This window comes from Erinaceus europaeus, chromosome 18 (assembly GCF_950295315.1).
Source record: "Erinaceus europaeus chromosome 18, mEriEur2.1, whole genome shotgun sequence".
Taxonomy (NCBI): domain Eukaryota; kingdom Metazoa; phylum Chordata; class Mammalia; order Eulipotyphla; family Erinaceidae; genus Erinaceus; species Erinaceus europaeus.
In genome coordinates, this window is record NC_080179.1 from 19,822,470 (window position 1) to 19,847,541 (window position 25,072).

General features: G+C 37.0%; 1 protein-coding gene and 1 non-coding gene across 2 annotated transcripts in view; both read right to left on the bottom strand.

Annotated features, from left to right (window-relative positions):
* Positions 1–1,738: 1,738 nt before the first annotated feature.
* LOC132534455 (U1 spliceosomal RNA) lies at positions 1,739–1,899 on the bottom strand. The gene has a single exon (XR_009546180.1). It is a non-coding gene; the product is annotated as a U1 spliceosomal RNA (small nuclear RNA).
* Positions 1,900–5,562: 3,663 nt separating this feature from the next.
* The window catches only part of DCAF17 (DDB1 and CUL4 associated factor 17), a 35,715-nt gene continuing 16,205 nt past the window's right edge, over positions 5,563–25,072 (bottom strand). The window contains exons 7-14 of the mRNA XM_007534543.3: positions 24,416–24,520; positions 24,057–24,162; positions 17,814–17,956; positions 15,427–15,536; positions 12,920–13,010; positions 12,080–12,163; positions 9,460–9,615; positions 5,563–8,775 (exon numbers count right to left, since the gene is read on the bottom strand). Of these exons, the coding sequence (XP_007534605.1) occupies positions 8,614–8,775; positions 9,460–9,615; positions 12,080–12,163; positions 12,920–13,010; positions 15,427–15,536; positions 17,814–17,956; positions 24,057–24,162; positions 24,416–24,520 (957 nt within the window). The 3' untranslated portion in view covers positions 5,563–8,613. The remainder of the gene's footprint in view (positions 8,776–9,459; positions 9,616–12,079; positions 12,164–12,919; positions 13,011–15,426; positions 15,537–17,813; positions 17,957–24,056; positions 24,163–24,415; positions 24,521–25,072) is intronic.

Here is a 25,072-nt window from a genome sequence, read left to right on the forward strand (position 1 = left end):
GGAGCCGGGGGCTCGAACCGGGATCCTGACACCGGTCCTTGAGTTTAGCGCCACCTGCGCTTAACCCGCTGCGCTACAGCCCAACTCCCTTTTAATGTCTTTCTAAAGCAGCTAATCATTTTTGAAATGCAAACTACTTCTTAGAATGCTATAGTCACTGGGTCAGTGTAACAAATCCTGTAACACACATAACAAGCAAAAAAGGAGTTTAGAGGCGGAGGGTAGATAGCATAATGGTTAGGCAAACAGACTCTCATGCCTGAGGCTCCAAAGTCCCAGGTTCAATCTGCCGCACCACCATAAGCCAGAGCTGAACTGTGCTCTGGTTAAAAATAAATAAATAAATAAATAAATACAAAAATAAAAGAACAAAAAAATTATTTAAAAAAATGAAAATGAACCTGTTTCCAGGAGGGAAAAAAAAATGAGTTTAGAAATAAACACAACTGAGCTTCAGTAGGTATACCCATGAATATGCTAGAAAGCAGTCATATATGTCTACAGACCAATTTTGTTTATTATTTTACCATCAGAATTAAGTGCCTTTATTTTAAAAAAAATGGAATACTGAACACAAACCAAGATCTCCACTTAAAAGCTGATAACACTAGACAGATCGGGAAGGATCCCAGAAGATAAAGTTTGGACCTGATATGGGACACGGAACACAGGAAATTGACCGTCACTGTATGTAGCCTCAGAGTAAATACTGGACAGTTCTGGGACTGCTCTTTTTTTTTTTTTAGTATTTATTTATTCCCTTTTGTTGCTCATTTTATTGTTGTAGTTACTGTTGTTGTTATTGATGTCATCATTGTTGGATAGGACAGAGAGAAATAGAGAGAGGAGGGGAAGACAGAGAGACACCTGCAGACCTGCTTCAATACTTGTGAAGCGACTCCCCTTCGGGTGGGGAGCCCGGGCTCAAACTGGAATCTTTACGCGGGTCCTTGCTCTTCATGCCACCTGCGCTTAGCCTGCTGTGCTACTGCCGGACTCCTGGGACTGCTCTTATTAGTCGCTCCTGGCTAATAGGATGCATAGTCAAGAGTCTCCAGAATCAGCAAAGTATGAAATTGCCCAGAATAAGGCAAACTCAAGCTTGAACAAAATTCACTTTGCATGAATGGTGTCAATGCTGTGTGGTTCCCCACATCCTGGGGATCATCTCTGCAAACTTTAAAGCAAATGTCCACACAAAGAATGTTCACAGTAGCTTTATTTATTTATTTATTCAATAAATGTGTAAAGTGTGATTATACACAGTCAATTACCACTTATCAATAAAAAGGAAGAAACTACTGGCATATGTAACAGGTCTTAAAATAATCTTACAAGGGGCCGGGTGGTAGTGCACCTAGTTGAGCACACATGTTGCAATGCTCAAGGACCTGGCTTTGAATGGTCCCCCAAAATGTATAAGAATGTTCATAGCCGCCCCTTTGAAATCAGACAGTATGGAGATTCCTTAAACAAATAAAAGTGATTATTACCTTATGATCCAGCAATCTCTTTTCGGCATTTATCCAAAGAACATGTAAACACTAATTTGAAGGGACATATTTGCCCCTATGTTCACAGCTATTATTTACAATAGCCAGAGTAGAAGCAGCCTTGCTCTATCTTTTTACAGCATAAACTTGAGCTATAATATTATAACCTGCCAAGCTTTGTGAGTCCTTCTAGGAAACTTGTCCACTTGAAGATGGTCTTGAGACCCCTGAAACTTTTTTTCTAACTGGAGAGTGTGAACGCAGACCCCCACTACCACACATTATGCAGTTGAGTTTCCCACATTTGGGGAAATCACAGGGGTTAGCACACCTGGAGTGCAATAGCTAAGTCTCACCCTGGGAAAACCACCTTTGCGATCATGGTATATCTTCTGCCAGTAAGTGCCTGAAACAGCTTTTCTTTTTATTTTCCCTTTTGTTGTCCTTGTTTTTTATTGTTGTTGTTATTGATGTCGTTGTTGTTAGATAGGACAGAGAGAAATGGAGAGAGGAGGGGAAGACAGAGAGAAAGATAAGATACCTGCAAACCTGTCTCACTGCCTATGACGCGACTCCCCTGCAGGTGGGGAACTGGGGCTCCAACGGGATCCTTACACGGGTCCTTGCACTTTGCGCCACGTGCGCTTAACCTGCTGCGCTACCCCCCCCTCCCTGAAACAGCTTTTCAAAAGAACCTCAGCTTTTCCAAAACCCCCAAGTTGCAGATGCTATCATGACACCAACCTGACTTCACTGGACAGACGACCTCACCAATGTACCCTGGAACGCCACCTCTCTAGAGCCTTGCCCCATTAGAGAATGATAAAAAAAGGCTGGGAGTATGGATCGACCTGCCAACACCCATGTCCAGTGGATAAACATTTATAGAAGTCAGACCTCCTACCTTCTGCTCCCCATAATGATCCTTGGTCCATGCTCCTAGAGGAATAAAGAACAGGAAAGCTTCCAATGGAGGGGACTGGATACAGAACTCTGGTGGCAGGAATTGCATGGAATTGTACCCCTCTTATCCTATGGTCTTGTTGATCAATATTAAATCAATTAAGAAAAAAGCAGCAGCCTAAATGCTCATCAACAGGTGACTGGCTAAAGGAGTTATGGGCTATATACTCCACAGAATGCCACTCTGATATAAAAAAGACAATATTGTGTCCTTTGGGACAAAATGAATGGAGCTGGAAGTGATTATGCTTAGAGAAATAATAAATGAAAGATAACTACCAGATGTTTTCACTCATGTGGAATCTAGAGAACTGATACACATGAACTTATAAAAACTAACAGCCCCCCCTTCCCCAACAACAAAAAGAAGTCAGAAGCAAACAAAATGTTGATAAGATTTTGTGAAAACTATGGTGATTATCTTTGGGAGGTGGGTGGGCTGGGTACAGCACTTTGGTGGTAGGTGCAATGTGGAACTATTCCCTGTAATCTTACAGTTTTGTAACCCACTATAAATTATAAATAAAAAATTTTAAATGATCACAGCAACACTATTTATAAAAAAGCAGAAACTTTTCTATGTGCCATCAACAAGAAAAGTGAAAACAAAAAAACTTGTGACATACTCATGCAAAAGGATAGTCAACAATAAAAATGAATGAACCAGACACATGGGTACAAATTAATTTAAACATGCTATGTTGAAAGGAGTTATGCTTTAACTGTTTATAAGACTTGTGAGAACTACTGTGGTTATCTTTGGGAAGGTAGGGATTCAGAACTTTGGTGGTGGGTGTGGTGTAGAACTATACATTGTAATCTTACAATCTATACAATTTTTTTTTAATTTTTAAAAAATTATTTTCCTTTTTTGTTGTTCTTGTTTTTTATCATTGTTGTGGTTATTATTATTGTTGTTATTGATGTTGTTATTGCCGGATAGGACAGAGAAATGGAGAAAGGAGGGGAAGACAGAGATGGGGAGAGGATAGACACCTGCAGACCTGCTTCATTGCTTGTGAAGCAACCCCCCGCAGGTGGGGAGCTGGGGGCTCGAACTGGGATCCTTGAGTTTTGCGCCATATGCGCTTAACCCGCTGCACTACAGCCTGAACCCCTATAAATTTTTTTCAAAAAAGTTATGCTTTTCATGATTTCATTTATGTGAAGTTTTCGGCCAGGGAAATTAATTAATTTAAAATTTTTTATTAGTGAGAAAGATAGGAGAGAAAGAACCAGACGTCACTTTGGTAGATGTGCTGCTGGGCTTAATAGTCCAAGAGTTTATCCACTGCGCCACTTTCCAGACAACACCAGGCAAATTTAATCTGTGAGGTAAAATGCAAGTAATATCTGAGGAGTGAGGATTGACTTGGAAGGAACATGAGGAGACTTTCTGGAATAGCTGCAATGTTCTATATTTTCAAAAGGGTTTGGGTTACAGGTGCATGCATTTGCAAAGATTCAGTAAACTTACACCAAGCATTTGCATTTCACTGCATGTAAGTACACATTAAAAAAATTAGAAAAGCTAGACAATATGAAACCTTATTTAGTGATTTGAATGTTAAAGAGGGAAGTATACCAACTCTTGAATTTTATTTGACTTTTTATTTATTTTATTTGCTTCATAAAAGTAACAGATAGGTAAGCAGTCAAACATGCAGAGTAAAATGTAGAATCCACAGTCAGCACTTGGGGATTTGCTATACATTCCCATATGGCTGCTCTATGTTGGAAAATTTCACAGTAAAATGATGAAAGTGCTCAGTTGGTCTCATCTTTTTCACCATTTGCTTCATCTTTCTTACCTGTTGTCAGAAATTCAGTTAGCAACACAGTGAAACAAGATTAGTACCTGAATTTTCCCTAGGATTCTAAAAGGCAGATGGTGTATTTAAAGATGGTAAGAAAGGCTAGAAAACATAAGAACAGTTATTGAAACGGAAGTCAGGTTACATTGAGAATTGTACCTAATACTGTTTTTTTTATTATCATCACAAACAGGATGAAAATACTGTTCTGTATACCTCTTCTAAAATGACTTTTAATCATTGAATGAAAAACTATCTTTTAAATTACATGTGTGAATATGCCCTTGATAGCTCATTCAAACACTATCCAAAATTTGAAAATCTAATCATTAAAAATGTCTACTAGGCATTTTCTATGAATCTAATATTGTAATTGTCAGTATGCTATATATGGAATAAAAATAATACTATCCTTTGCCTTGTGAGAACTGTGGAAAAAATTTGGCATAATTTTGTGTCAATAAAACTGGATTCCCACCTCTGTATTTATCAGTTGTGGGACACTGGGTAAATTAGCTTCCATATTTATAAAATGAAAGACAACAGTGGTAGTTCATACTCTATATTGTTATTTTTCTTTGCTAAATGTGATAGTTAATTTTGCATGAATTACAGTGATCCGTAGGTAGAAAATACTCAATAAATGTTATTTTTTAAAAGTGAAGAGAACATTAATTTGATAGAGAATGTGTAACTTAATTTTACTAGAACAGTATCATCTCACTAGGTAGTTTAAATAGTAATTATGATAGGATGTCTTGTGAGATATGTTTTAGAAAACTAAAGTACAATCTTGTATTGATAGTGAATATAGTTTTAGATCAAGGACTGACATGCAGAAATATCCTCAACAGCTTAACAGCTGAAAGTGCTGAAAGAAGCTGCCCAGCCCCACTCCTTCTTGAGTCAAATCTTCAGGAATGTTACCAGTGTTTTATGCCTTTCATTAGCACCAGTTAGGTAGATGGTACAAAGCTAAAGCTTCTAAGTCAACTAACTACAGATAGGGGGGCGGGGCAATTATGGGAAGGCAGGAGGATATTAACGACAAACCCCTCCTCCCCCAGAGTATGACAGTTCTGTCACCTGCCCTTGGTCAGAATGAGCCGCTGCGCCAGTGTGGGAAGCTGGGCAGCCCATACTTCTCCGGGAAGCGAGCTACATTACTGCCTGCTGTGTGTGCTATCTGTGAATTCGCCATGCTCTCCTGCGGTCTTTTCTATGTTTAGGCATATTTTCTTCCTTCCTCCCTCCTACCTTTCCTTCCCCTTCTCTCACTCTTTTCCTCTCTCTCTCTCTCTCTCTGCAATGATCTCTTAACAACATACCTCACATTTCTTATGTTACAATTTATTGACATGAAGTAGCAGGGGCCTAGTACACCTGGCAGAGAGCACATGTGCCAATGATCAAGGACCCAACTTCACTTCACTGGCTCCCACTTCCATAGGGGAAGCCTTAAGTGATGAAGCAGCGCTGTAGGTGTCTTTCTTTCTCTCCTGTCCTAATTCCCCCTCCCTCTCAGTTTCTCTTTCTCTATCCTAAATAAAGTAAATATTAAAAGAAGAAACGAAGTAGCAGATGCTTGTCCTGTTAACTGTTTGCTACAATGTCCGCAAATCTCTGTGTTTCAAGCTAGTACATATTCTACCTGGCCCATATGACTGACATGCAGATTCTGATTTAGTCTGAAATTTGGCAGTAGTGAAAGATTAAGAGTTTCTTAGTGGTCATCATATTTAAACTAGAAGTATTTCACCTACCTGCCCTAGCACAAATGCAGATAAAGAATCTCAGATGCCTTTCTGAATAGATGAGTTCATTTCTATAATTTCATCAAAAGATGGCAATGACTTAAAGGGAAACAAAGAAACAAAAAAACCTTTGAAAGAAGCTGGTGAGGTCAAGGTCTAACAACATCCTTTTCTGAAAACTCTATTAGAAATAGAGAATAACTTTTCTGCTTTTACATAGCACTACATCTGCCCTGAAGCCTATGTAATACTGACTTCTTCCTTTCCCTAGTATTTTTAATCTATCTCCTCTTACCAAGTTCATTTTCAAGATGCAGATTCATTAGTGTCTATTTGGAGTTTTGGGAAATTTTGTTTAGTAGATCATAAATATTTAAAAGCTTTGTAACCAAAATCGTGCTTCTAAAATGGCCTAAAAATGTAAAGTATTACATATTAAATCTGCATAAAATGAGAACTAGCTTTATTTTTTCAATTAGGAGATATAAAAATACTAGAATCTAATATGTTAAGATTATTTTATCTTGCTCATGAGGTAACCACTTCTACTTTCCCAGCTGGCCATTATACACAGGATCAAAATCAGAAAGATTTGTTTTTAGTTCACAAATATTTTCTTTTTAATTTTTTGGCTTTTTAAAAAAACATTTATTTATTTATTTTCCCTTTTGTTGTCCTTGTTCTTTTTTGTTGTTGTTGTAGTTATTGTTGTTATTGATGTCGTCGCTGTTAGGACAGAGAGAAATGGAGAGAGGAGGGGAAGACAGAGAGGGGGAGAGAAGGACAGATATCTGCAGACCTGCTTCACCACTTGTGAAGCAACTCCCCTGCAGGTGAGGAGCCAGGGGCTTGAACCGGGATCCTTATGCCAGTCCTTGCGCTTTGCACCACCTGCGCTTAGCCCGCTGTGCTACCGCCCGACTCCCATAATTTTTTGGTTTTATCTTTATTTATTGGACAGAGACAGCCAGAAATTGAGAGGAAAGAGGGAGAGAGAGACAGAGAGACAACTGCAGTACTGCTTCACCACTTACAAAGCTTTCCCTCTGCACCTTGGGGTTGGGAACTCAAACCCAGGTCCTTGAACATTGTAACGTGTGCTCAACCAGGTGTGCCACCACCGGCTCCCATATATTTTCCATTAATTGAAAATGTTAGCAATCTCCTTTCAAATTTTGCTCCCTTTACTTCTTTTAAATTTATAGACTCTGCTTCTTATTTAATTTTTTTCTCCTTCTTCTAACTTCGTGACTGTAGAATGACTGTTTTTTTCCTCAGCCCTGTTGAACATAAGTTTGAAATTTATCTGTGAACTTCAAGGGCAGAATTTACATCATTCTTAATATGGAATCAAGTCAAAATGAAAGGCAAAACTCAGTAATTTTAAATCATTTAAGCTAAAAATTTCTAATTTTAATCTTAAATCTGAATCAGCAAAATAAACAAACAAACAAATAAATAAATAAATAACTTGCTTCAGTCCCTTTTTAGTTTAATGTTATTCTTCTCAGGTTATACCACAGAAATGTATTGAACACTTGGATTACAAGCACCTGAATTTCTCAACTAGAAAGCATAAAAAAGCATTTTCTCCCATTTGTTTTTATATCTACTGAAGAGTGACTATCTAGTTTAAGGAATGTTTAGATGGATTTTAACAAAGAAGGAAAAAATACTCATTTTACAACTACGATAGAACCAAAAGCTTTTTCTAGCTTAACAGTCAGTTCCTAAGCTGCTAATAATTCCCAGTTGATCTATTCTTACACAGGAGCAGAGATGGGAGGACGCAAAATGCCTTTACCTTATTCTACAGATATAAAACTAACGCTAAACAGAACTGAAATATTCATTAAATAAATATAGTATTGAAATGAGAACATTTTTATATGTAAAAAATTTTCACTAAAAGTATACTTAGAATCTTTTACATTTATCTATAAAAGAAACACAACTAAATAACAGAAACATTAAGTGGACATCTAAGGGAGAAAAAGATTAATTTCTGAAATACAGCCAGTTTTTGATATTCAACACAAATACAAAGTATCTATGCACACACAAGATTAAAAGACACCTGGATGACATTTTTGGCTCAAAAGTATGCTTTCACATCACAGATACAGCTTTCATCCTTGAACAAAGTTTGGTATAGAGGATACAGAATACGTGAACATACTCTTTCTTTATAGCTTCATTTTATCTTTACCTCTCAGTCTTAGTAACTGAAATTTCAGAGTACCCTTTAAGAAGAATGCTAAACACTTCCCTACCAACTGGAACTGTACTTTCTTCTCTGCTTCCCAATATTTTATGTGTGTATTACCATCTAGGTAAGAGCTCCCAAATACTAGACTTCTTTGGTAGTCATTCTAAAACAACTTTTACATAAAACAGAATCCTCACCACCATTTGTGGCAATAGTTTAAAAAAATAAATCAGAGTCATCTAGTCAACATGAGACCTTTACTGGAAAATGCTGGAGAATATACTATTGCAGAGAATAAAAAAGAAAATTGGACATAACCGATGGGGTGAGTGGCTACAAGTCTCCTAAGCCTCATCTGATTTTTAAAAATTTGCTAAACTTCATTCTTTTTCACAACTTGTACTTGCAGTTTCTTCTCCGTCATCATCTTCTTCCCCAGGGTCGCACACCATCTGGTAAACATAGCAGTTGAAGATTCTGTTCGGTTTCTGTTCTATGTGTAGTACCAAGTCTCTGTCAAAGTAGACTTCATGGCTGTATGTCTATAAGAAAAACACAGGCAAGTGGAGTTTTCTCTTGCCATAGCCAAATTAATTAAAATGTCACACGTTTATGCTAGGGAATGTCACAGTAGTTCCCATAGTCTTGTTTGTCATTAGTTAGTTACTTATGAGAAAAGCATTAAAAAATGTTGAGAACGAAAAGAACACTGGACTTAAGAACTCAGAATCTGTTGCTAGTGTTGCTACCATTTCATTGTGTGGTTGTGGCTGAGTTGCTACGTTTTTCAGATTCTTCATCAATAAAATAAGGATTACATAAAACAAAGCCTACTTCTCTTTATAACTTTTACATTCTTTAGTAATAATTTGTTACAGTAAAAGAGAAAATGAATGCTTCCAAGAGTGTCAGGAAAATCTCTATGCGTATGTATGGTCTCTACTAAAATAACTGGGCACCAAGACAGTACATTATTCTTCAATTTTTTCCAAAATGATAAAATGTGAGAAAAACAAAATAATAATAAAGAAATAAACAATATTTATCAGGAAAAACCAAAAAGCACCATTTTTACAAATGACCACTGGTAAGGGAAACCCTTTAGCTCCTAGAGCAGGAATGCTTAAGAAGTTCTCATTCTTTCCTGAGTTTAGGACCACCGACTAATTTATGTGGTCATGTCACATATAAAGAAAGCTCTTCCATATTTCATAGGTTCTACTCACCACATCCCATGACTCCACTAGTGGAATACTTTTAAGCAGAGTTCCATATTCATTACAGTGAAAATCCAGATGAGCTTTCCCTTCAGTATCTATCTGAGTAACAGCTACCACAGAAAGCAAATCCAGCTCGTCTTCATAGTCCACAATTTTGAAAGTCTCCCGGGACAGATGGATAAGTAGAAGAAAAGGGTAAAATCTAGTTATTCAGTAAGATTATTTCTACATTTGCAATTTGCTGATCCCATTACTTATAAAAATGCATACAAAGTTCTGGAGATGGAACTTTGGTGGTGGGTATGCTATGGACCTATACACTGTATGTAATCTTACAATCTGTAGCAAACCATTAACAACCAATTAAAAATTAAAAAAAATACATAGAAAGAAAAAACAGAATGGGTAGAAATGTGTCTACTTATATGCCTCATAAAAAATCAGCTTCAGAGACCGGGTGGTAGCGCAGTGCATTAATCGCACATGGTGTGAAGCACAAGGACCGGCATAAGGATCCTGGTTCAAGCCCCCAGCTCCCCACCTGTAGGGGAGCTGCTTCACAGGCGGTGAAGCAGATCTGTAGGTGTCTATCTCTCTCTCCCCCGTCTTCCCCTCTTCTCTCTATTTCTCTCTGTCCTACCCAAAAACAACAACAATAATAATAATAACCACAACGGTAAAACAGCAAGAGCAACAAAGGGGAAATAATAGCCTCCAGGAGCAGTGGATTCATAGTGCTGGCAATGAGCCCCAGCAATAACCCTGGAGGCAAAAAAAAAAAAAAAAAAAAACCAGCTTCAACATTTTTACAATTTAAGCACTACCCTACTGATTTAACAAACAGAACCAAATCTATATAAACCTCAGCTAAAGTATACTGCAATTTTCTTTCTTTCTTTCTGAGTTCATTTTTTTTTTTTAGAAAGGTTTATTTATTTTTAATGACTTAACTTTATTTAAGGGGGTGACAGACAGGAAGAGAGAAGCCACTGTTCCACTGAATTCCAACCACAAGTTCCATGCATACAAATCCAGCATTCTACCGACTAAGATGGTTCTCTGGCATTTATTCATTTTTGGTCCTTTTTTTATTGGGGGGGGGGAGGATTAATGGCTTATAGTACATACATGGGTAAAATTTCTCAGTTTTCTGCAAAACACTCTCACTACCATCAAGCACTAGGACCTAAAAGGCCCCCATCCTAATCCCTACCCCTAGAGTCCCTTACTTTGGTGCAGTAAACTAAACACAGTTTAGTGTGTCTTCTTTCTATACTTTTTTTTTTTTTTTTTGCCTCCACAGTTATTGCTGGGGCTCGGTGTCTGCACTAAGAATCCACTACTCCTGGAGGCTATTTTTTTCCCTTTTGTTGCCCTTGTTGTTTACTATTGTTGTTCCTATTATTGTTGTCATTGTTGTTATTGTTGTTGGATAGAAATGTAATTGTTGTTGGACAGAGAGAAATGGAGAGAGGAGGGGAAGACAGAGGGGGGGGAAGAGAAAGATAGACACCTGCAGACCTGCTTCACCATCTGTGAAGTGACTCCCCTGCAGGTGGGGAGCTGGAGACTCGAACCAGTATCCTTACGCCTGTCCTTGCGCTTTGTGCGCTTAACCCACTATGCCACTGCCCAGCCCTTCTGTACTTATTTCTAAGATTTTTCTACTATGACAGAAAATGAGAGTTTCTCCAAACTCAAAAAAATAGTCAACTGCTACTCCTGAGATGACTCCCAGATAGATCAACATACATGAAGTTCAGCTTTAAATCCTGAACACTTCCTAATATGCTCAGGAGGTTCTTAAGCCAAAAAAGAAAGCCATGTCAAGAATATCTGGTAACCTGTGCACATACTATCAGCTTGTTAGAAAAATTATGATGTGTTTTCTCCATGTTTTGCTATGCAAAAATGTGCCAAGACTTTTCTAATGAAACAATATATACAGGAGTATTTGCTATCCTTCTTTTCATTCCTTCTATTTCATACAGAGAAGGGGGGAGATAGGGGAAGGTATCAAAACACTAATATCCATCAATCTTCCCTTTTCTCAATATTTATGATTCAAAAGGAAAAAAGAATTTACATGGAATACCTCAAACGTATTCTCTGGGTATAGGAACAAGACAGGGCCATGAGATAGGTCACCTGGTTGAATACACACCTTACCATGCACAAGGTCCTGGGTTCAAGTTCCAGTACCACATGGGGATGCCATGGGCCTTACCAGAGAAGATCCACTGGTGGTAGAATAGTGCTACGGGGCTTGCCCTCTCTTTGTATCTATATCTCCCCCTCTATTGCCTCTTTTTTCCTCTCCTTAAATAAAGATTGAGAAAACTGGTGATCTAGTGGATAAAGCACTAGACTCTTAAGCATGAGGTCCTGAGTTCAATCATGTACCAGAGTGATGTCTGGTTCTCTCTCTCTCTGTGTCTCCTCCTATCTTTCTCATAAATAAATGGGTCTGAGAGGTTACTCAGCAGTATTGCACATATGTGAGACCCTGAGTTCATTCCCTGGCATAAAAAATAAAATAAAATGCACAAGACAAGTACACAGTAGTTTTTTTTTTTTTTTTTTTTTTTTTTTTTTTTTTAAATCTCTGGCTAATTAAAATTGATACCTCTTGTTCTGGGTCATCATCCAAAAGGTTAAAACTTTTTTTTACTACTCGTCCAGAAGATGTAACAGTGAATAAGTTTTCATTCTATCATATGGAGAGAAATAAAAAATAAGACAATTTCTATCATATTCATTCAGTGGCACAATTGTATTTTAAAAAACTTGATAATATGATCTAACCCTTTGTCAACATTCACATTTTTTTTTCTTCAACTGAGCAAATTCTGAATCAGATTTCCAATCCTTCAACTAGTAAAAATACTTTCTTATAGCAAAGGTCTTTTTTAAACTGGAAAAAATATGAAAATAGACAAGAAAAATAAACACAAAGTTACAGATTTGTTACTTTATTCATCCCTCCAATTCTGCCTTAATATAGTATAACAAATGAAAGTAGGTCTGCATTTGGAAATTCCCTCTGCATGGTTTTCTTCATGTTCTTAATCTGTATACTAAAGGAAAAAGACCATCTGGAGTTACAGCATGGTTCATGTCTTAAAAAAAAAAAAAAAATCTACCCCAACTAGCTCTACATTAACACAATTAATGAAAGCCAAAAGTCAATTGTTCATCAATCAAAATACTAAAACAGACTCCCAGAAAGGAGACAAAGTAAAAGATTAATTCCATAATCAACTCTCTTCAAATATCATTTGTTTATCATATGCACAAGGAACTAAGACCAGTGGGCAATATTGGCAAAATGAACAGGTTTCTATAGGATTATTTATTGTTATTGTTATTTTTCTCAAGTACACTAAGAGGCAAACATATTTATATATTGTATTCTTATACATAAAGACAGTAATACACAAAGAATTTTAAAGTACTCCTGACTTACTTTGTTCTTCTCCCTGTTGGCCAAAATGACAAAATCCTCAGAGATCTGATGCTGGGCACTATTATTTTCTACTTCATTTAGCTTTAAAATTCTGTAAAGGAAAAAGGGATTCTAAGAACTTAAGACCTCAACATGCCATCAGAGCGTCAAAGTGAACTACTGATATGAAAGCCAACAAATGAGAATTATTAGAACAACTCTGAGTTAGTTCTCCTCTCCTCCTGATTAGTCTGTAATATTAACATAAGATTACTCATGTGTCCATACATCCCTTCACATTCAGAGAAGTTGTTCAATAGAAAAACACTGAACTATGATAACAGGTCCAGGCCTAAGCCATCCTCTAAACCTAATAGAAGTTCCTCAGAAGAGCCTCATTTCAGCCATCTTGGATTTTAATGTTTATACAGCATTTTAATAGTATCCTGAAGCTATCATAAGATATTAATGGACACTCAGAGTTAAAAAAAAAAAACTGAATTAGCAATTAAACTACATGTACAGTTTTTATGATATGAGTAATACTGAAAAACTGTAATTGATTTAATGTTTGAAATCCTGGGGTTTTCTGAGTGCAAACTGTCTCATGAATCAAGCTTACCAAGTGAGAGAAAGTAAAATAATTTTCTCACCACCTACACAAATCTGTTCACAGCATTAACAAGCTTCAAAAGCACAATGTTCTCAAAGTTTAAAGTCTCAAATGCAGGCAAAGAGAACAGCACATAGAAGCAGCTACAGAGGCCAGGAAGAGTTATAGAAATTAGAGTTTTCCAGAGGGCTGGGGAAGTAGCATAGTGGTTATACAAAAGATCTGCATGGCCTTGGGCGGTGGGAATTGTGTGGAGTTGTACCCCTCCTACCCTATGGTTTTGTTAATTAATCCTTTCTTAAATAAAAAAAAAAAAAAAAAAAAAAAAAGATCTGCATGGCCGAGGCCCTGTCATTCAAGGTTCAGTCTGCAGCACCGCCATAAGCTAGAGCTGAGCAGTACTCTGGCATATATCTCTGTATCTCTCTTTCACTGAAATACATAAAAGAAAAAAAGTTTGTTAGAGGTAAAAAAAAAAAAAGATTATAATTTAAACTACTATTCAATTATCTAATTTAATTATTGCCAACATTTAAAATTTTAAAAATATTTTACATTTAAAAATAGTATTTTTTCCATAGCTTTAAAGATCATATATATCAAAATTTATGTCCTAGATCAAACCTCTCATCTGAACTCACACACGAAGCTTGACTCAATCTTGACACTTTCTTTTTTTAGGTTATTATCTCTCAGTAGGATACCTATACACAAACACCCATGTACATTCTTGTTCTCTTCCATATACCCCTGCACATGCATGGGCACATCCCCACACATGTGTACACACACACACACACACACACACACCATATATTCTGTCAGTCCAGTTTATTGTGCTACTAAAAATTTCTGAAATCTGAGGGCTGGGTGGTAGCGCAGTGGGTTAAGTGCACATGGTGCAAAGCACAAAGACCTGTGTAAGGATCCTGGTTCGAGCCCCTGGCTCCTTACCTGCGGCAGGGGTCACTTCATAAGGAGTGAAGCAGGTCTGCAGGTGACTATCTCTCCCCCTCTGTCTTCCCCTCCTCTCTCAATTTTTCTGTCTAATCCAACAACAATGATAGCAACAACAATAATAATAGTAACAACAACGATAAACAACAAGGGCAACAAAAGGGAAAAAATAGCCTCCAGGAGCAGTGGATTCGTAGTGCAGGCACTGAGCCCCAGAATAACCCTGGAGGCCAAAAATAAATTAAAAATAAAATAAAATAAAATAAAATAAAAATTCTGAAATCTGCCCATTTTTGCCCTTGGCTCTATCACGATCTTGTTTGGGCCACAGATCGTGATGGAGCCAATGGCAAAAATGAACAGATTTCAGAAATTTTTCTTTGAAGCTATGGGAATAAACACAATCATGCAAGAAGGAAATGAAGAGTGAAACATTAGGTTTAAGTCCTGAGAACACTTAACAACTAAAGTCTGGGTAGAAGGAGACGATGAACACTAAGAAAGATCAGAGAAGGAGGAAAATATTAGGGAGAACTGTGGTCTCAGAAAAACCATATGAAGATTCCTTCAAGGGAGGAATGCTCAACTGTGCTAAGATAGGGAGAACAAAGGAGAAAAAAAAGATTTACTTCATGAAATCTGCAGTTTCAGCTACAGTAAGATAAAATTATCTTCTCATTAGTCCTGGAGAATTACAACCTAGTGAGAACAAGCTGATTTGTAATCATCTATCATTCATAAAGTAACCATCTTAGAAGTTACTGTAACATGATATTTAAAACAGTAAATGGTGAGTCTGGGAGATTAGTCAGGCTTTATTGATGTCAGTCTCTGAGGAAACACCTTTTAACAAGCTAATTATTTCCACATTTGGCTTAATAGTTGGCAAAAATAAAGATGCCAGTAAATGCTACTAAAAGCTACTTTTAACTTTAAAGCAAATAATGAAAATACTCACTTGACCTGATTTGGGCCAACATGTATTATTCTACCAGATGCGTCAGGATGGAAATAGATCCAGTCTGATTCTAGTGAACAACAGTCCATTTCTTGGATTCCATTTTTTGCCTAAAGTTGGAAAAAAATATTGAAAATAAGTATTAAGGGGACATAAAAATTTCAAATCTAACAGCACTGACAAATCAGTAAATCAAAAATATAGGGACAAAAAAATCAATTAGTTGAACTAGGTTATGAATAAGGGCTGAGTTATGACCCTCAGTCTTGAGAGTCAGAACATTAAAATTCAGAAGAAGACCTTTATCCTACAGTGTATGTTAAACCTCACAAATGATAATGGAACACTCCATTGTAGCTCAGGCATTTGCTTTGTGTCAAGCATTACAGTCAATATTTTATAGTTATTATTTCATTTGGTTGTAACACTCCAATCCTTAAATGTTTATCCCCACTTTACTGATGAGGAAACTAATAAAGAGCATACACCATTTGTTCTGTCTTGTAGCTCCTAAATGAAGAAGAAGAATAGCACACCTGACAGCAAAGTCCATGGACTTGCTAGTCTTCTAGCTGTGCCATAATTAAACAAACAATTGACCTCCTGTCCTTATTCTTAACAAACTGGTAATCATCAGAAGAATGGACAGAAAAAAAAGTGAATAGCTCATTAAACCTGAAATCTCAGACTAAGGTCATATAATCTCCTTGGAAAGGTCAACTATTAAAGAGTAATGCTAGGGAAATGTTGTAATACTGATTAAACATTTAAATAAGAACACTTATTTTATGGTAGTAAATTTAGACATTAAAACAAAGAAAAACATATCTATGATATATGAATGCAAATATATCCAAATTTTTTATTTTATGAACTGGAGCACTTAAAACTATCAGAAAGACACACACACACACACACACACACATATATATTTTCAGGATCATATGCATTTCATTAATGACTTAATAATGATTGATAAGATTGTGGTATAAGAGAGGTACAATTCCATACAGTTCCTACCACCAGAGTTCCATATCCACTTCCCTCTACTGAAAGTTTCCCTATTTTTTATCCCTCTGGGAATATGGACCAAAGATCTTTATGGGAGAAAGACATATTTCTTTACAATCTTTTCAAGTCACTTAATTTTTAAAAATTTCTCCAATGTAAGATGAAATGAATATTTTAGAGATTCACATTTTTAAAAATTAATTAATTAATTCTATAAGCACATAATAGCAGGGCACTATATATTTGGTATTTGAGTTCCTGACATGATCTTTGCCATTGTGAAGCTCACAATCAAGTGGGGAGGCAGTAACATATAAAGAAAATAAACCCCTGCAACACCTTAAATTCAGCAGTGCTCTGGTAAAAAAAGGAAAAGAAAGGAAGGAAGGAAGAAAGAAAGAAAGAAAATAATATGGCAATGTAGAAAACAAAGTAATTAAAACCATGCACAGAATATTATCAAGTATTGAACCAAGATAAACAGAATTTCAGAATGGAACAAAGCTTGAAGCAACCCATAAAGGATGAGCATAAAGTGGCCAGAGAGAAACAGCAAAATCAAAAACCAGCGAAGTGTTTATCAATGCAGCATGTATGTGTTATTAGCAACCAAAATTATGAGGAGCACAACATCCAGCATGATGTTGGCAAGGTAGGTAGTGGCTCTCACAAATACATTGTGTGCCATGTTAAAAACTTTGGAATTTAGCAGTGGGGGAAATGGCTCCGTGCACTGACAGCAGGATAGACCAGGTCTGATTTCTAGTATCACATATGCTGAAGTGGTACTCTCTCTCTCAATACATCTTTTTTATAATATAGATGGAATTTAATATACTTTATACACATGCATCAAATCAGTGAATGAGCTTTAATTTTTAAGATTTTCTTTTTTAGTGTCCTGATACATTTTTTTTTCCTTAATTTTTCTTTTTGCTACAAGTTATTGCTAGGGCTTGGTGCCTGAAGATTCCATTGTTACCAGAGGTCAATTTTTCCTTTTTCTTTGCTAGAGGGTGACAGAGAGAGCTAAGGCAGGGGGCCATTTTTCCCTTTTGTTACCCTGGTTGTTTTACCATTGTTGTGGTTATTATTATTGTTGTTATTGATGTCATCATTGTTGGATAGGACAGAGAGAAATGGAGAGAGGAGGGGAAGACAGAGAGGGGGAGAGAAAGATAGACACCTGCAGATCCGCTTCACTGCTTGTGAAGTGACTCCCCTGAAGGTGGGGAACTGGGTGCTCGAACCAGGATCCCTATGCCAGTCCTTGTGCTTTGCGCCATGTGCACTTAACCCACTGCACTACCGCCTGGCCCCATGACTTGTTAAAATATAAATTTATTACTGAAAAAATGTGATCACTCATGATTTACCAAGGAATTGTCTTTTAGGGCACAAATATGAAAAACTCCTTTTTGTTTCTTCTTATTAGGTGTGATGATGTAGTGCCAAGGATGACCTCCAATCTGAAAAGCATTCTCTAGCGAGGACACCTCAAAAAGCAGCGGTGGAGTGTCTGTAAAGATGGGTAAAAGAAAGTTATTAACTTCATTCTGGGAATCTTGGCACATTCATTATCTGTGCATGCATGATCTATGAGTTTCCATTACTGAAAAATTACTTGGAGGTTTAATGCTAAGAAAAGAGATAGCTGGTGGGAAACAAATGGAAGTCTTTTAAGTCAACACTCTTTTATCAATTTTTCAGGGTATATATGACATGCAGCTAAATGGAGAACTACAGATGGTTATAAGGCAAAAAAAAAAAAAAGAATAAAAGTAACTGTCAAGTACTAAGTATCTACTATATAAAAGATTCTGGGTTAGATACCGGTTCCAACTCTTTTTAAGAGTATTTATTTACTTATGAGAGAAAAAGGAAGAGGGGGAGAGAATAAGAGTATTATTCTAGTCTATGTGATGCCAGGGATCAAACTTGGGACCTCATGCTTGAGAGTTCAATGCCTTATCCACTGTGCCAACTCCCAGAATGCCCATTTCCAACTCTTAAAACAATCCTATAGTTAAGCCTCTACTTTTTAAAATATATATAATGATGTTTGATTTGTAAAATAAATTTAAAAATAAGTAAAATTTCATTAAAAAAAGAAAAAGTGGGTTCATAAACTGATGTCTTATTTTTATTTTATTTTTTTATATTGTCACCAGGGTTACTGCTGGAGCTAGGTGCCAGCATGACAAATAAACCACTCCTGGTGACATTTTTTTCCCTTTCTTTTATTTGATAGGACAGATAGAAATTGACAGGGGAGGGTAGGTAGGGAGACAGAACAAGAGAGCCTAGGCAAGGGGAGATAGCACAGTGGTTATGCAGAGACTTTCATGCCTGAGGCTCTAAAGTTCCAGGTTCAATGCTAAAACTCCTCCCCCAAACCATCAGCCAGAGCTGAGCAGTGCTCTGGTAAAAAAAAAAAGGGGGGGGGGAGGGGAAGACAGCTGAAGCTCTGCTTCACCACTCTTTATAAAATAGTCTCCCCCTACAGGTGATGGTTGGGGGCTTGAACCAGGATCTTTAACTTGAACCCAGATTCTTCTGCACTCATGTGTGCTCAGCCAGGTGAGCCACCATCCAGAAATATGTAAATAAATTATAAGTATTTAAAAAAAAATTTTATTTAGAGACAAAATTTGAGAGGGGAAGGGGAGGTAGAAAGGGGAGAGAATCAGAGAGGCACCTGCAGCCCTGCCTCACCACTCGTGAAGCTTTCCCTCTGCCCGTTTGGACCAGAGGCTTGAACCTGGGTCCTTGGGCACTGTAGTGTATGTGCTTAACCAGGTGTGCCACTGCCTGGCCCCTTGAAGTATTTTCTTTCTAAAACCTATTAAGAAAAGGGTAATAATCTTTATAATGAAGTGTTGCATACATAATAGGGACCATATATAAACATTTCAACTTAAAATTGGTAGGGACATCAGTATTTAAATCACGTAATAAATGCAAACATAATATGATAATTCTGTGGATTTCAAATGATGGTGAAAATAAAAATTATAACAAACACTAGGTGGTGTTTATATAACAAACACTAGGTGGTATAACAAACACTAGGTGGTGGCCCACCTGGTTGAGCACACATAAAACCAAGCACAAGGACCTGGGTTCAATCCCTCAGTTCCCATCTGCACAGGGAAACCTCATGAGCAGTGAAGCAGGGCTGCAAGTATCTCTCTTTCTCTCTCCCTATTTCCCCTTTCCCTCTCAATTTCTCTGTCTCTATACAAAATAAAGAAATCATTTAAAATATATATAAAAATAAAAATATAATTAGAGCTTGAATTTTGGGGTTAAGTTTTATATAGCTATATTATAGGGAATATGATATAGGGACTCAAAATTTTAAAATCAGGAAAATGATACATTAAAAAAATCAGTTTCCAGGGCCAGGTGGTGGCACACTTGGTTGAGTGCACATGTTATAATGCACAAGGACCCGGGTTCAAACCCCCAGTCTCCACCTGCAGCGGGAAAGCTTTGCGAGTAATGAAGTAGGTCTGCAGGTGTCTCTGTCTCTCCTTCTCTATCTCCCCTCCTCCTCTCAATTTCTGGCCGTCTCTATCAAATAAATAAATGAATATAATAAAATAAATAAATAAATAAAAAATTACTTTCCTCCCAAAGCTGTTAGGATGACCCCAAGGAAGTAGCCACAACCTGCTTGCTCCAAATCTGATGGGTCCACTGCTAACCCTAAGTCCAAATTTTTATCTGCAATATTATTCTCTACTAAACAAGTGAAGAAGTTCTCAGAGAATATTCTATATCTATAATTTTAGGAGAGGTCTGGACCATCCTGTTATTGCTATAAAGTAAGGTTATTTACAAAGATGCCAATATAGTGTGACAAATATAAGGAAGCCATCAAAAGGAGCATATACTGGCTAGTCTGTGAAAAGAATTATTAAAAAATAGTAAAATAGGATCTTTGCAGATGTAATGATGTTCTGAGTCTGTGACAAGTCAATCAAGAACACTTCAAAGGAGAGTTTAACATAAGGAGTATTGTTACTATGTTGTATATAAAAGAATGGCTATTCATAGGATATAATTTTTATGTAATTTTAAATGTAACAAGTAGCTAAATGTATACATTCCTTCTAATAAATGTTTACGGAAAGTCAGATACCTGTGTTAAGTGAAAACATAACATATAGAATAGACTACACAATACATTTTGTGAATGAAAATATATAATATTTAAGGGATACACATACACAGTTACTCATTTTTACAAAAAGATAATCTAAAAACTTAAAAAAAAAAGTTACTTGGGGACAATATGAGATGGGAAGAGGAAGGTGACAAGAGAAGGTGTAGGCATGGAAATTAAAATTTTCAGAACTGTGGTCCGGGAGGTGGCGCAGTGATAAAGCTTTGGACTCTCAAGCATGAGGTCCTGAGTTTAATCCCCGGCAGCACATGTGCTAGAGTGATGTCTGGTTCTTTGTCTCTCCTTCTATCTTCCTCATAAATAAATGAAATCTTTAAAAAAAAAATTTCAGAACTAAGCTAAATTTCCAAATATAATTAATTACATGGTCTAACAATGATTAAGTTATCTTACTTTTTAAACTAGTGATCTAATAGCGATTTACAAGATTATGCGATAATAGGGGTATGGCTCCAATCCACTCCCACCACGAAAGTTCTGTGCCCCCAACCCCCAATGTTAACCACCATAGCTCTCCCAAAGCCTTAAGAGATCGGCAACTGTTTTTTCTATGTGTTCAGATCTCTCTACATTGCACATATGAGTGAAACCTTATGGTAGCTATCCTTTACTTCCTTACTTACTTCGCTAAGCATAATCACCTCCAGTTCCATCCACTCTGTCCCAAAGGACACAATGTCATTTTTTTTTTTAAATTGTTGAGTAGTACTCCATTGATTATAGGTTCATAACTTCTTCATCCAGTCATCTGTCGATGGACATTTAGGTTGCTTCCACTCTTTGGCTATTGTGAATAATGCAGCTATGAACATGGAGGTGCATATGTCCCTTCAAATTAGTGTTTTCATAAATGACAAGTTATTTTATAGATCATGTTTTCAAGCATTACTAATGTTGAGAAAAATGAGATCTAGCGAGGTTAAGCAACTGGCCCACTGTCACATCAACAACTAGTCACAGAGCTTCATTTCCTTGTAGTGATCAAGCTTTGGATCCAGATTACTCTCTATAGTCAGGGACCCAGCCACAGCACAGTTTTTAGACTATATGTGCTTTGTATTTACCACCCTTTGTTCTTTGTGTTACTCACTTATTCTCTACATTCCAGCAGGACCACTGTTAACCATTTTGGGCAGTTCTTCTTAAACTCATTTTTAGTAAACACTGAAATCTGTACTTTCTTTACAGATTACTGCTAGTGTATTTGTAGTAAATAAAAATATTGTTGGGGCTGCCCAAGCCATTTAATAACTGGAGTGACTTTTCTTTAGTACTTAATCTCTTCAAAAAATATTTTTATTTATTTATTTTAAGAAAGATATAGGGAGAAAGAGAGAGAGGAAGACCTCACTACTCATGGTGGTGCTGGGACACTGTAGCCTCAGACACCAAAGTCTTTTTGTATCACCATTATGCTATCTCCTCAACCTTTAAGTAACTTTTTAAAATATTTATTTTGAAATTCCTGGACAACTTAATTGGCTGTAATTAATTCTGTTTTATAATTTGTCACCTTCTACTAAGACCATTTCTTCTAGTAATTAAGTGTCTTAATTTGATTTTTTTTTATCTGTTTCTAGTTAAATCTCCTGTTTTACTCTGCCTGCTGAACAAAACTTCTGTAGTTTCACATAAAAATATTTTTTATTGGTTGGAATAAAAGGAATTGTCCTCAACATGATAAAAAATGATTTTTTTTTTTCCCCTCCAGGGTTATTGCTGGGCCCGGTGCCTGCACCCCACCGCTCCTGGAGGCCATTTTTTCCCCCTTTTTGTTGCCCTTGTTGTTATAGCCTCATTGTGGTTATTATTATTGCCATTGTTGATGTTGTTCATTGTTGGATAGGACAGAGAGAAATGGAGAGAGGAGGGGAAGACAGAGGGGGAGAGAAAGATAGACACCTGCAGATCTGCTTCACTGCCTGTGAAGCGACTCCCCTGCAGTGGGGGAGCCGCGGGCTCGAACCGGGATCCTTATGCCAGTCCCTGCGCTTTGCGCCACATGCTTTTAACCCACTGCGCCACTGCCCCACCCCCCTAAAAAATGATTCTTATGTAACTAAGAATAAAGATTAAATGACAGCACGATAACACAAATATATGTTCTTTTAAAATTTATGGGTTTCGCAGCGAGTTAAGCGCAGGTGGCGCAAAGCGCAAGGACCGGTGTAATGACCCTGGTTCGAGGCCCCAGCTCCCCACCTGCAGGGGAGTTGCTTCACAGGCGGTGAAGCAGGTCTGCAGGTGTCTGTCTTTCTCTTCTCTCCCCCTCTCTGTCTTCCCCTCCATTTCTCTCTGCCCTATCCAACAACAACAACATCAATAACAACAATAACTACAACAATAAAACAAGGGCAACAAAAGGGAATAAATAAATAATATTTTAAAAAAAGATAAAAATAAAAATAAAATTTATGGGTTTTGTATCTATTTGCAAACATTTAGCCATCCTTGCATTCTGAATGAACCTTCATTAGTGATGGTTTATTTATTTTGATAAATACTGTGAGTTTTGAGTCTTAGTTGATATTTATTAAGTTGCTGAACACATAATTTTATTAAATTTATAGTATTGGCTTTAATTTTTTGTATCTCTACAATATTTTGGTGCGAAGTTCTAAGACTAAGATTTTGTAGGTTTAGACAGCATACATAAGTTTCTTAGAAAACACCTTTCTTTAGTTAGCTAAATTTCACAGAGCTACAAGATGCTAAGTTCTAAGGGAGCTAAGATGGTATCGCTTGCTAGATTAATATATATATAAACCAGAGCACTGATTAGCTCTGGTTTGTGGTGATTCAAGGGACTGAATCTGGGACTTCAGAGCCGCAGGTATGAGAGTCTCTTTGCATAACCATTATGTTATCTACCCCTGCCTATCTTTCAGATAAAGAAAGCATGACTATGGGTCAAAGGATAGCTACCCACACCATGTCACTGGTGTGACCTGGATAAAGCCCTAGCACCAGATGAGTCTGCCACGGGACCAGTGCAAGTCCTGCTGCTATTCTGCTATCCTTCTCTTTCTGCCTCTCTGTACTTGAAGTTAAAAAAGAATTAAAAAAAAAAAAGTCAGCTTGGGAACAGTGAAATCACACATGTGTGAGATCCTGGCACTGAGGGGGGAAAAAAAAAATGAATGAATGAAAAAAATAAAAAATAAATCAAAACCAGAAATATAAAATGATTTGCCAGACAGAAGCCACTGATGTCTGTTAAGCAAGTCCAAGCACTGATAGGTCTTTCATTTAATGACTGACAGATGTTTGTTCATGTCTATTCAATATCAAGAAATATGCTATGCAGAGGTAAACTGAATTGAGTCTACAATTAAATTATGAGAAAGACATTTGTATAACTACAATGGAAAAGTACTTATATAATAACTTATTCTTAAGGTGAAAAAACACTATATAGTAGCCATACCTGTGATTTTAATATTACAAGGAATGCCAAAAGGAGCCTCTCCCACAGTTCCAGTAGTCCCACCCCATCTGCATGCACACCCTAAGTCAAGTTTCTGTTGCATGAACTACAAACAAAACAGAACAAAAATAGTGGCTTTAGCACTTACTATTTACTGTTGGGAGAGCAAAAAAAAATCAAGTTCACATGTACATGACAGAGAAAATGTCTATTAGAGATCTGTTTATCTTCCCACCCCTTTATTAAAGATTACTTTGTCTTTCCACATTTGAACAGTTTTATAGAACCGAAATATACAAAAACCCCTTAATCGGAAAGCATCTCATTAAAATAATAGTAATTAATTTGAGTTTTTCTACCTGTTCAGTGATGATTTGGAAGCTATAGAGTCTGACCAGTCCCGAGCTGTACATCACAATCAGTATTCCGTGAGACAAAGTAGCATCTGTAACATTGCCGAAAATCTGAGGGGAAAGGTAGATATCATAACCTGAGGGAAGACCAGAAGGTCAATCCTCTGAGTGTTCACAATGGTTCATGCATTCTTAATATTCAGATCACACAGCTGAGGTTTTTCTATGTATACTATCATGTCATCTGCAAATAGGGAGAGGTTGACTTCTTCTCTTCCCATCTGTATGCCTTTAATTCCTTGCTCCTGCCTGATTGCTATGGCAAGAACTTCCAACACTATATGTTGAATAGTAATGGTGATAGTGGGCAGCCCTGTCTAGTTAGTACCTGATCTAAGAATGGGAGATCTTTAAATGCCATACATCAGACAAGAGTTTAATAACCAAAATATATAAACTCAACAACAAGAAAACAAATGACTCCATCCAAAAAATGGGGAGAGGACATGGACAGAATATTCACCACAGAAGAGATCCAAAAGGCCCAGAAACACATGAAAAAATGCTCCAAGTCTTTGATTGTCAGAGAAATGCAAATAAAGACAACAATGAGATACCACTTCACTCCTGTGAGAATGTCATACATCAGAAAAGGTAGCAGCA